The sequence below is a fragment of the Carassius auratus genome, chromosome 1 (assembly GCF_003368295.1).
Source record: "Carassius auratus strain Wakin chromosome 1, ASM336829v1, whole genome shotgun sequence".
Taxonomy (NCBI): Eukaryota; Metazoa; Chordata; class Actinopteri; order Cypriniformes; family Cyprinidae; genus Carassius; species Carassius auratus.
The window spans coordinates 30186504-30199664 of record NC_039243.1 but is presented as its reverse complement, the minus strand read 5'-3'; the positions used below and the strand labels follow the sequence as shown (position 1 = coordinate 30199664).

Genomic DNA, 13161 nt, shown 5'->3' with positions numbered 1-13161 from the left:
AGATATTTCACAATTCACACACTGTGATGGGTGAATGGAGATAGATTTCAGCTGGGTGATGGGGCCTTTGGGACCGGAGAAATGGGAAAGTCAGGCATGCATACTTTTATTTTTTAATTTAAATTTTCTTCTCAAGTTTTTGTTTGCATAGGATATGGTTAAAATCTATTTAAATTCAACAAAAAGCTTAAAATACATTTTGACAGTTTTCTATACAACATCTAGAAGGTTCAAAGAAATGATACTCTTTGACCTTCAAATCTTTTAAGTGATCTGCATATATATTTTATGCTCATCAGCTGTTTCACAGGATAATCTGTCATGCAAACGCATTGCACTCATGATGTACCCATATTCCAGGATGATAAAGTTAAACTGCATGCTGTTAAGTGAAATTCAAGACTCTTGTAAACGCTAGGATGGTGATAAATGCCTGCGATGGCCTCACAAATCAGCAGACCTAAACCTCATTAATCCTTTAGGGTAAAATTTAAAGTGCAGAGTATGTATGTTTTCACTGATGTTGCAATATCAAACTGTGCATAGTTTTGGCCTAATATACTAAGAAGCTCCAAGTGGATTAACCATATGTATACTGAAAATGCTTTCAGAAAGTTGGAGATGCAGCATAATGGGGAAAGACTGAACAAAAATAGTCTGAAGATAAAAAGTACAGTGTCTACTAAATAATCTCTTTATATTAATTTATTTTACATATGTTTTGTCCACTTTATTCAATGCCTACATACTTACATGATTAATATGCATAAACTGTCAAGAGCAACGGCTACTAAGCCAAAATGTTATTAATGTCTTATTAATGTTCCATGTTGTTTTTGTCATGCTCAGGGATTCCTGCTGAGAAGTGACACCAACATATGTATTCGTCTGGCATATAAAAGGGCGAAATAAAATGAAAAAGGAAAATGTGTCACACTGTCTTCAAAAAGACTTTGAGAAAAAAATTAACTTTTCCCGTGGAGCTGGATGCACAAAGCTATCTTAAGGAAAAATAATCTTCTAAATGGTCTCTTCTTTTTATTGTCTAAAAAAAATAAAAAGAGTTTAGAGAATAATATTTTGTATTGCTCTTAACCTCCAATTTGTCCTGTATCCTATTTGTGCAATCTCCAAAGGTAAGATGTTATATGAATTTAAAGGGCTGCTTCAAAATAATTATTGTAATTAAGTATTACTACATAAAAACATCTACATATAATGATTTGTCATGATTATGCATGATGTAACTTGCTGAATTTTAAACTTTTTAAGTTAATCTATTATCTGGTAAGTTAAAGCTGTTTTGTTGTGTGATATTGGGGGGGGGGGTGGATCTGTAGTCGGTTAATTTAAGGAAATCAAAGTTTTAACAATAAAGGCTTTTATTAAATTAAATGGTTTAATAAAACTTAGCAAAAGGCCTTGGTTGCCTTCAGAAGTACATAAAAAATGGACTACTTTCAGACAGTTAAAGCCACAAACACCTGAGATCAATTTTTGACATCCAACTAATTTGTGGTTTGATATTTTATTACAGAATGCATATATATAATGCATCACTATGTTTATATTTTGGGGTTTTAAACAAGAAATTCAAATTATGTAACCAACCAGCTTTGTCTGTGCAAAGACTGTGGATTTTTACATCAAAGGCATTTTTTAGCACTTTTTTGACGGTCCTTGGATATGCAAGAATGGCTGTAAATAATGTACATCTGTACCTATAGATACTATAATGGAATACTTTGAAAATAGACTGTTAGAAATTTTATAAAGACATTTTTTAAACTATTGACTGTTCTTCACAGGAGTACAACCTGAATCCAAATTTCAGTTCAAGGCTTTTCACACTTTTTTAATTTGATTTTGATGGTGAACCATAGAACAATGACCTTCATCAGACTCGATATACAGACTTATCAATCAAAACGAAATCAGTGGATGCAGTAGTAAAGGATGGATCCAACTGCAAATCACCTCTGAAAACACCGGGAAGTGGAATATGCATGGTGTGATGAAGACTGCATGAAAGAGAAGCAGATGCAGACACTCACCACGTCTATGATCTGAAGCAGTGTGAGTCCCAGCTCCACCACTATAGGTGCAGAATCATTGAGCACAGGCCTTTCCAGTCTGTTATAGCTCTCCATCAACTCCTTATACAACTTCCGCTGATATTCCCCCTGTAACGAGTCTATAGAATGAAAGAAAGGAAGAGATTAAATGCCAATATTATTTACTGACTCTTGTGTAGTTCCAAAAATGCATGAGCACAAAAGACATTTTGAGTAATGTACTTATCACTCTTCCCCTGCAGTTATAATGACAATTTCAGAAATGAAGAATCATTAAAGTATTATAAGATGTTTCATATGATCTGTGCATTGATTAGAGCTCCTAAGTAGCGATGTTGTATTTATGAATGAATTATTTTTAGCTGGATCTTTTCAAAGAGTCATTTGCTCTAGTTAAATAATATACCACAAGTGTTAAATTGGCAAAAAGATCATTGGATAACAATATAAAGTTTGGACTGTTCTTCACACAAAGCTGTCATGTGACTCCTAAAAACAGCTCAAATACACGGACCACATTCATGATACTTTTATGATTCTTCGACAATAATTTGCATGGCCATTATAATTCTCCCTTTATGTGTCATAATGGTTTGGAACGAGTTTAAATAATGAAAGACTATTGTTAACTAATTCACAGACAGATGGTTCAGAGTTAAATTATGAATTAATTGTTAGACGGATTTGATTTCCACATGCTCTGATAGGTGACTCTGAGACTGAGACGGATACAATGTTGTCCTGTAGATAAAAACACATGAAGGAAAAATTCTGAGAGAAGAAAAGAATGTAAACCTGCAGCGTATGAGCAGGATAAAATATTAATAATGAACACACACCTTCCAAAGATGGACTAAAGCTCCCTGACGGGATTTGCTCAAATGTAAAAATATAATGAGATGGAGAGATGAAACGGAAAGTTCCAGCAAAATAATGAATGACATGATATTAGCAGTCCGGGATAATTCAGTGTGGAAAATTGAATTTTCTTGGAACATCTGTGATGATGTCTATGTTTAGATTCAGTATGGTTATGCTGTCATATAATCAGAATTTCCTTCATAATTCATAGGAACCATTCACATTCTAAGCGAGAGGCATCATTCACACACTCCTGACTCATAATGCATATGAGGAAATTAAGAGCAGCGTATGTTTTGAGTATCAGACTGTGCGTGAGCTTGAAGTTATGACAGAGAGAGACAGAGCAACGGAGCAAACCTCACATGCATCTCACAGAAAATCTGTTCAACATGAATCAAGTTTTGAACGAATGCACTGATGCAAACTATCAGCATTCTGATGTAAGATATGCATCATATCCATGTCAAACCTGACTTTAATCTCTGGGTACACATAAATCATCACTATTGTTTTTGAAACAACAATTCAAATAGAAAAATCTAGTCAACTTTGATGTTCAAATAGATTAATATTTGTTTAAGAATTAATCCGTCAAATTATTTAAGAGGACAGTTTTTAAAGCTGGCACTTGCCAATCAGAAGTCCTTAGTTAGCTTCTTTTTTTAGATAACTGTCTTTTTGCACTTCTTTGGTCCATACAGACAGATAAAGCAGCCAAACCTTAAATGGGCAGATAACAGAAATAGGAATCGGCTAGGTCATAATTAATTTTAATAAGAGCACACATAGCCCGTACTTTTAATAATTACCACTGAACCATATACTATTAAACATCCTTTCCTGATTCAGCATGATGTTCTTTTCTCCTGGCATTTCTAATGGCTGATACTTGCAGAAACAATTACACAGAAGTCATAACCACACCTCTGCCGCACTCCGGAGTTTTATTGAAATCCTTTCCATTAAAGGAAATGTCAGGCATGCATGTCAATGCATGGGCATTTGTTAAAGAAAGAGACTTCAGGTAGAATGGTAGTTTCTGGATACCGGACAAGCCAAGCAGCAGCATACAGGCTGGGCTTGTAAACACTCAGGATAGAAATCGTATTGGAAGGTTGCTTTGAAAGTCTACTTTCTAAAACACTGGTTCTTCAATAGTGTCACTCACACATACACACATCAAGCACAGTGTGGAGCACCGACAATAGAGTGGCAACAGAGATTATGACAGTACAGGATTACAGCCCATGACGAGAATGACTGACACTGAACGAGGTCCCTACTGCGAGGAAATGAAAGATTCCATCAAATGCAACACATTCATTTCTATTTTGTTCTCTTATATAATCAGCACAATCTGGGACCTTATTTTATTTATTTTTTGCAAAATACTATGACGTCACCAAACTCTTTAGACTGACAAATAGAAAAAAATCATATTTCTTTACCATTTAAAAAACTAAGACATAAACATCATGCTGATATTGGATATTTTTCCACTTTTAGTGTGCATTGTGCCTTGCAATTTTATGGAAAAAAAAGTATATATATATATATATATATATATATATATATATATATATATATATATATATATATATCTTTGCTTGTTTCTCTTGTTTTTCTGGAAAATAAGGACACTTTAACTTAATAGGAAAATAATATTTAGAATTTAAAGAATATTCTTAAAGTTTGTTTTGTAAAATTGCATGTTAATTGCAATCAAATTAAAATGAAACTTTAAATAAAAAGAAAAATTATCATTTCAATTTATTTAAAGCAATTAAGTGAACAGTAGAGTGCTATCTTACCCACTCAGCTGCATATTTATATGTAATTTCCTAACTACTTGTATTGTCTTTGAAATATTAAGTGTACTCGTGAAAGTACTGACAAGCATTATGGTGAACTATTTTTTACTATTGAAATTAGAAGTGGATATTCAATACAGTTAAGTCCTTTAACAAATGACAAAAAAATGCAATAAAAAAAATAGATTGAGATGAAACAGCAAAAAGTAAATTCTTATCTAGATTTAAGAATATTTATATATTTGTAATGAAAGATATTTACTTGAGTGCAAAATCACTTGAGATGAATAAGCCTGGTTTTCTGAAAAAAGTATACATTTTGTTCAAAATGTGAAAAAAATAAATAAAATAAGTTGCCAACGGGGCAAGAAAAATAAACTTGTTTTGCTCTTTAATTAAGATTATTTTTGTTACCCCACTGGCAGATATTTATCATGTTTTAAACATCTAAAAATTTTAACATAATTTCTGAAGTCTTAAATGTTTCTGAATGTTTAGAAATATATATGTGAAAACAAGAAAAAATGCAAATTTAAAATCTTGTTTTGCAGAATAAGTTTTGAGATAAAAAATCTGCACAGATGGACCACTGGTAATCACCACTATTAGTTTTATGCCTATTCTGAAATGCTGTCCGACTTAATTTAACTTGAAGTCAAATATTTTCACTTGACGATTAAACTTGTCAAATATTATTTCAGAGCCAGAAGCACCAGTTGCTTCTTAACAATCACACAAAACTAGGGGAAACAAAGACAGATTCTGGTGAAAGCTAATAAATAAATTGGACTACTTGTTCCACTGTATGCACTTAATTGGTCAGAAAGAATAATGCTGATGTAGATTGTTGATCCACATCTCACATGCTCTTTTTTCCATTCCTCCCCAGATTGCAGCCGTCTACTGACTCTCATTTATCCTGAAGCAGAGGCATTTGGCATCTCAAGTGAGTTTAGTGTTAACACAGACTTCATTGTGAAATGTACTCATCAGAGCTTAGGTGTTCCAGAATACACTAATTCATCCTAATGGAATAAGTATTTGGGCTTCAGGCCTGGTGCAGTAGCTGAAGAATATGATTCAAATGCACATTTCAGGTATAGAAAAGACTTAAGATGGAGATCAAGAAAGACATCTGTGACCAGCTCTATCCTTTTCACCATTATGGCACATAAAAGCCTTTAAGTCATGTTTGTTAAATTTCATTACTTATCTAAAACCTTTTTCCCAATTGGTCATTACAATGTATGTGCCGTCATTATTAACCCTTTGTTGCCTTGGGTTAACTAAACCATTTTCTCAACTTCACAATCACATGATGTTTAAAAGATAAATAAGGCTATAAAATGGCTACTTAATTTCAGTAATTAATTTTAATTCATGCATTTAGCAGAAGCTTTTATCCAAAGCGACTTACACTGCATTCAGGCTATCAAGTTTTAACTATCATGTGTTCCCAGGGAATCGAACCCCTTACATTGCACTTAAAAATGTAATGTTCTACCACTTGAGCTTAAGGAACACTACTTACAAAGGAAAGACTAAAATAAACCAATAAAAATCTATTTTATGGTCACACTTCATCCTGGTGGACAAAAAAAAAAACTTTTCTGGCAATGCAAACTCAAAAAAAAAAAAATGCAGTTTTGACTCAAATTAAAATGTATCATTGCTGCCATAATTTGTGTGGTGGAATATAAATAATTCTACAAGTAAATAATTAGAAACATTTAAACCAAACACAGAAATAAACACAACTCACTAAGAAAGTGAGTAAATAAAAACAATAGATGAGGCGTAAAGTCAAAGCTGCGTAAACAGAAGCTGTGAAACACAACGTGGGACGAGTGATATTACATATTTACACAGACTGGAAAAAAGCATGTGCCACTTCAGCCTGCCTGGGAAACAAGACCTCGCTGAATTTTTCCTCACATTTGTGTTCTAGCATACGGCGCTAAACCACAAACAACAGTCCAGGAGACTCCAGAGGGAGATCAGCAAGCTCACAGAGAGCCTGAACCTCACAGAGAAGGTGTGCTGGGTGATTTATTGAACTTCATGCAAATGCTGAAACATTATAGCAAAGAGAGCTCAATGGATGCTTTGTAACAGAGAGACTGCTAAAAAGAGAAAGCTGAGCATAATGTGAAAAGAGAAAAAGAGAACTGAGAATAGAGAGAGAGAGAATGTGTTAATGCAGTGTCTCAACGGGTTGTGCTTTAAGATTTGAGATTGGGCATGAAGTGGTGACGTAATTGTTAATTGCAAAAACAAAACAAAACAAAAATGTCCTTAAAAGTCAAACTTTGAAATTACTCATTATTAAAACATCATTATATTAGCATTATTAAAACAACAATATTTTCATTATAATAAGAATTGATTTTTCTGTATTTAAACCATTGCATTTTTATTTTTATTTTTTTTACTTTGCAAAGGTTTGTTAATGGTTTTTGAGGGTGAGGGGATATTAAGTCAGTTTTGCATTTAAATGTTTAACTCTCAGGTTACAAATCCATTTGTGACAAAATGCTGTAGCATTTGATTGGACTTATAGACTATGCATGATTAGACGATTATTCCCATTTTATTATTTGCATCTAGAAAATATTATATACTGTTTGACAAATTTTGGGGGTCTTTGGTCACCAGTCGAGAACCACTGTAGTTAAAGAGGGAAATGTACATACTGTAAATCTAAATGAGAGAGAGAAAAAAGATCATTTAAGAGAGAAACAAAGAAATATTGAAATAGACAGACTTTTTTTTCCTTTTTTAGATTTCTCAAGCTCTTCTTTCTCTGACAAAAGGATCAGACGCAGATGTTCTTTTGCATGTGTGTGTGTGTGTGTGTGTGTGTGTGTGTGTTTACCCACAGTCCAGGCCTTTTATGGGGATTTCTGTCAATCCAAGTATGATTATTGCAGAACAAGTTAGATCGGAATCAGAAACGCTGTACATTACTCTTCTTCTCCACTGAGGATAAAGAGTAAATCTTTTTATATGGAAGCCTGATCAGGAACAAGATATTCTTTGACTCAAACATCAAATCATCCGGTCTAATAACAAATCAAGTTTCACCCAATGCCTTTGGAAAAAAAGCACATGAGGAAAAAAGAAAGAGACAGAGAAAATCCCTGTGGAATAAATGGGTCAGCTCACTCTCTGTGGGATTGTGTTATAGTCCAGATTAGTGATGAACATCTGGCTTAAAAGATGAATTGCTATCACGCCACTCTTTCCCTGATGAAAAACAAGATATAGAAGGGGGAAAGGGCTAAACAAAGCACGCTTTCCCAATGAATTCATTCAGTAATGGCAGTACTGGGCTAAAGCGGACCAAGAAGAGACACAACAGGGCTGAAGAAAGTCTCTAATCCTTTACTCTCATGCTGTTTTCTAGTACCTACATAAGGACACACGTTATTTAGGGGGTGAAATATTAGCTTTACAGTACATTAACTTCAACACTTTTGCAACAAATCATCGCTTTCAGATTTTTCAGCTCTGGCTAAGATCAAGGGTAAGGTGGTAGAAGTATAAGGCTGTAGATCGATTAAAAAAATCTAATAATTAATCAAACAGATTTCTGTAATGAATCACACCAAATATGGCAATAGCATTAATGTGGAAACAACATACAGTACAGAGCAAAAGTTTGGAAACATTACTATTTTTAATGTTTTTGAAAGAAGTTTCTTCTGCTCATCAAGCCTGCATTTATTTGATCAAAAATACAGAAAAAAATGTAATATTGTGATATATTATTACAATTTAAAATAATTATTTTTAAATTCATTATACTTTAAATTATCATTTATTTCTGTGATGCAAAGCTGAATTTTTAGGATCATTATCACATGATCCTTTAGAAATCATTCTAATATGATGATTCATTATCAAAGTTGGAAACAGTTCTGCTGCTTAATATTTTTTCAGAACATGTGATACTTTTTTAGGATACTTTGATGAATAAAAAGTAAAAAAAAAAAAAAAAAAAAAGAAGCTATGTTTTTAAAATATAAATATTTTGTAATAACGATATACACTACTGGTCAGTAATTTGGGGTCAGTAATTTTTTTTCTTTCTTTTTTTTTTTTATAAAATCAATACTTTTATTCAGCAAGGATGTGTTAAATTGATAAAAAGTGATAGTAAAGAAAATATATTTTGATAATATATATTATTAGATTTTTTTTTTTTTTTGAATAAATGCAGTTCTTTTTAACCTTTTATTGATCAAATATATTAGACAGCAGAACTGTTTCCAACACTCATAATAAATCAGAATATTAGAATGATTTCTAAATGATCATGTGATCGACTGATGTTACATGTGACACTGAAGGCTGGAGGAATGATGCTGAAAATTCAGCTTTGCATCACAGGAATAAATTATTTTTTAAAGTATATTCAAATAGAAAACTATTATTTTAAGTTGTAATAATATTTCACAATATTACAGTTTATTCTGTGTTTTTGATCAAATAAATGCAGGCTTGATGAGCAGAAGAAACTTCTTTCAAAAACATTAAAAATAGTTATGTTTCCAAACTTTTGCTCTGTACTGTATGTTAAAACTGTATGTAGTCATAAAAATATTTTAAAAAATCATAGGAATGCATTTATTGAATGGACATTGTTTTATTTTATTATATTTTTATTGATCATTTATTAACAATAACAGAACACTAAATAAGTTGTGCGTTACATGACTTATTTTTTCAGGCACATTTTTTGTTGTAATCTTTGTTAATAAATGAACCTTGATATCACATATATATATTTTTTTTCTGTATTTGAATGTAATCACTCTAAAAATAGTACTTAATTAGTAAACTGGTAATCAATGATTTAAGGTGAATATGAGATGCTAAGTTTGTGCAGTTATATCCATGCATCTTCCATACAATAGTTTCTGTACATGTTTATGTGAAAAACCCTCTAAAAGATCTTGGTGAATCCAAGCATAAAAAAGTTTGGGAACATCTGTTCTACAATGTTAGGAAAATCAAACCTTTCCTATCTTGGCTGACAACTGCAATGCTTTTTCCTTACATGCACAATCAACTTTTGAAAATTATCAATGTAGATGACGGTATACACTTGGCCTTCAACAACCCCAAGAGAGTGTAAGTTACTCCTTTTTTTGTCTCAATCTACTGGCTTCCAATGTTGCTTGCATTAAGTGACGATTGCATACAGAACAGTCACTGTATGTGCACAGAGAGACACAAAAATGCCTTTGCCAAAACCTTTCCTTCAATATACCACTAGTGGAATGTTTTTGCCAAATTAAGCACATCAGCTTCAAAATGCACTTATTACTGTTATTGCACTTTTAAACCAAAAACTTAATTCTCTTTATGTTGTCTCGGTTGTTGTCTCACGTCTCATGTAATAAAAGTAGTATACAAAGATGTATACTATAAGATGAAGTAATCGCAACATTTTATTTCACAAATGTTGCAGAATTGCAAGATACAAACTCTGAATTTCTCTCTTGATAAATATTGAAATATAAAAATGGTAATTGTCATGGAAGAAATAATCTTCAATAGAAAAAAACATGTGAAAATTGTTTCTACACCATTTTTTTTTCCTGAAAGTAAACATTAAGTAAATTAGATTTTTTTTTTTCAATGGCAGAAATGCCACATACATTTAAAGCTGCAGTCTGTAACTTTTTTTGATAATTTGTTTTTAGCAAGTAGGCCTAGAAAACCAGCCAGTGTTCAAATCTGTCTCCTTGCTTTAGCCAGATTCATAACCGTATGCTTGTACTGTAATAATGTGTTCTAATTTGAGTGGTACTGGTCGGTTTTCGTGAGAAATACACGCATGCCACTGTTCGTCTTTGCATCATTACATCACGTATGTAAACATAAAGGAGTCCCGACTAGTAGGCTATTTCGCATGTTAGGATGCTGCAGGCAGCAAATCATTTATAGCCTTTTTCTCAAGCTGATATAAATAATTAATATAATTTAGATTTTAATCCAGAAAGGATTATGTGTTAATGAAACATGTAAGTGACTGAAATTAGAATACATTCCAGTTTTTAAAAAAAATAGCCTTTTAAGGAACATTAATTTGCTCTTTGGGTCAGATGCTTCAGCTTCTGAATCAAGCAAATCATTGCATCTTTGTTCCAATACATAGAAGAAACGCTTCCAGATTTGATGAAGCTAAGGGATGGATTAATGTGTTTTTTGTGTGTGTGTGATTTTGAATATTGGTACAGTCAGTGAGTTGCATTACTAATGTGATGATGAGGTCATGGTTCACTGTTCAAGAGTTCAAGTCTAGGTTTTATGAGTTCACATGTTACTGATGCAAAACATATGACTGCCATCTCTCATGCTGACATTTTCTCTCATCCAAACAGTGTAAGCAGCTGGTCTATGGGATTTTAAGGTCATGGTATAAATTCTAACCCTTCGTGATGGCCGGGAGTGTGCTGTGAATATTGTCAGAATGTAAAATAAAATGACATTTCTGCCAATGGAAAATGCTCATGCTGTTTTGGTCTCGAGATATCAGACAACAGTGGTCCAAGTGCAACTGTACCTTTTAAAGAAATCTGCAAACTCAGCCTTACAATATTTCCATATTTGGCACAGAGCTGACCAAAGTCATAAACTGAAGTAATTTAGCTGAAATATTAAAGGCAATGAGTGTGCATGACCTCTGTAAATAGTTTTAAGGGAATCCCAGACCTTAAATGGCAAGAAGTGAAAGCCACACACACCGAAATGTCCAGACAAAATCAATCAAGGAACTTTAATAGCTGTAAGGGAAATTAAAGTACACCAAGAGACCACCTTCATGATCAGTAACAGAATGTTATTTATCCAAAAAGTCACATGTAACAAGTTATCTCTTTGACAGGTTATTATTCAGAGCAGTTCCAGCTCTAATGCTAATGTGTAAGAGAGGTGGACTATATTACAAAGGTAGTTCCATTCCACAAATTTGATTGGCTGAGTGATGTTTCAAGAGACCTGATTTAATTCAGTCCAACAGCCATGGGTTGTTTCACTGTTTGTATCAGTCTGCATGTCTGTGTTTACACACAAAGGTTGATGCTTTGGTTATTTTTTTTATTATTTTCTGTCAGCTAAGAGATTTAGGAACTAACTCGCAATTTTTTAAAGGTAATCAATGTTAAATGTCATTCAGATCAACATCACTCGCGAGAACAGATTTATTGCGCGAGGCGTTAATTGAATGTATCGAAAAGAGGTCGTGCATCGATAAGCACTTGATGCGCGCGCATACACTCGTGCAGTGAGTTAACCCATAATACACTAAACTTATAGGTCATAAAACATGTCTTTCGTCCCGTCTCACACTGGCGTGTTATCAAGCAGACCTAAGGATGCTGTGCACTATTTTTGTCAGTTCTTATCCTTCAGTGCGATCGTGCCAGATGTTATGGGGTATTAAGAGGTCGAGATGCTGCAAGGCAAATCGCACACAGACACTCTTACAAGCTTACACAGAGATAAACAAGCTTGCTCATATTTTATACAGTGAAATGACCAATCCTCGTTTTTAATAACTCAGCATTGTCTTACTTTACACTTTCAACAACACAGAAGGAAAATAACCTCATATGATGCACCTTCACGGAGTTAACTTTTTCGATTACAAACCTACGTCAATTTTGTGAAAGGCAAATAACCTTAGCAAATAAATGAATAAATAAAATAATGAAAAAAAAGCCTACCTTTAATACAAAATGACATCCATATAAAAAATCCAAGGTGTAGAATTCCAAAATATCTTTGATTCCCCATCATTCATGTAATGGGAAGTTGTCCTTATACACACAAGCCGACGAAACTTTAGTCTGTCAGCATCTGAGCTGTGTGCTGAGATAAGTAGCACTTGCCCTCTCTCTCTCTCTCTCTCTCTCTCTCTCTCTCTCTCTCTCTCTCTCTCTCTCTCTCTCTCTCTCTCTCACACACACTCTCGCTCTCCCTTTGCTTTAATTTCTGAAACACATTTTTGACCGCAATGCAAGAGCAGTCTGTTTATAATCAGCATGCCATGCTGATTATTAACTGTCAGCCAAGAGTCTCATTACTATGCATAACACTACATACCCGATTGATGGCACTGGCACCGTTCTTATATTATGCGTAAAGACGCCATCTGAATAGCATTTCATTCACTGAGGATAATATGCTGAAAGCGCGACATGATGCTTGTGAAATATAAATGTAAAGTATTGAATCCCGTGATTTAAATAGCTCTTAATGAGCAGTGTTCTTCATGGATCATTATTTGGTTCAGTGAGGATTTATAAATATAAGTTTGCAGCCCGAGCGCATCATGAGGTGTTTGTGATGGGGCACTAAGTCTGAAGTATTACATTCCTCTAGTTCAATTTTTTTAAAGG

The 13161-nt window shown here is 33.4% G+C and overlaps 1 protein-coding gene across 1 annotated transcript in view; it reads right to left on the bottom strand.

Moving 5' to 3' along the window:
* LOC113107055 (neuronal acetylcholine receptor subunit alpha-7-like) overlaps positions 1 to 12629 on the bottom strand; it is a 36386-nt gene extending 23757 nt beyond the window's left edge. Inside the window, exons 1-2 of the mRNA XM_026269213.1 lie at positions 12487 to 12629; positions 2055 to 2194 (exon numbers count right to left, since the gene is read on the bottom strand). Coding sequence (XP_026124998.1) covers positions 2055 to 2194; positions 12487 to 12559 — 213 coding nt within the window. The 5' untranslated portion in view covers positions 12560 to 12629. The remainder of the gene's footprint in view (positions 1 to 2054; positions 2195 to 12486) is intronic.
* Between the last annotated feature and the right edge of the window lie 532 nt (positions 12630 to 13161).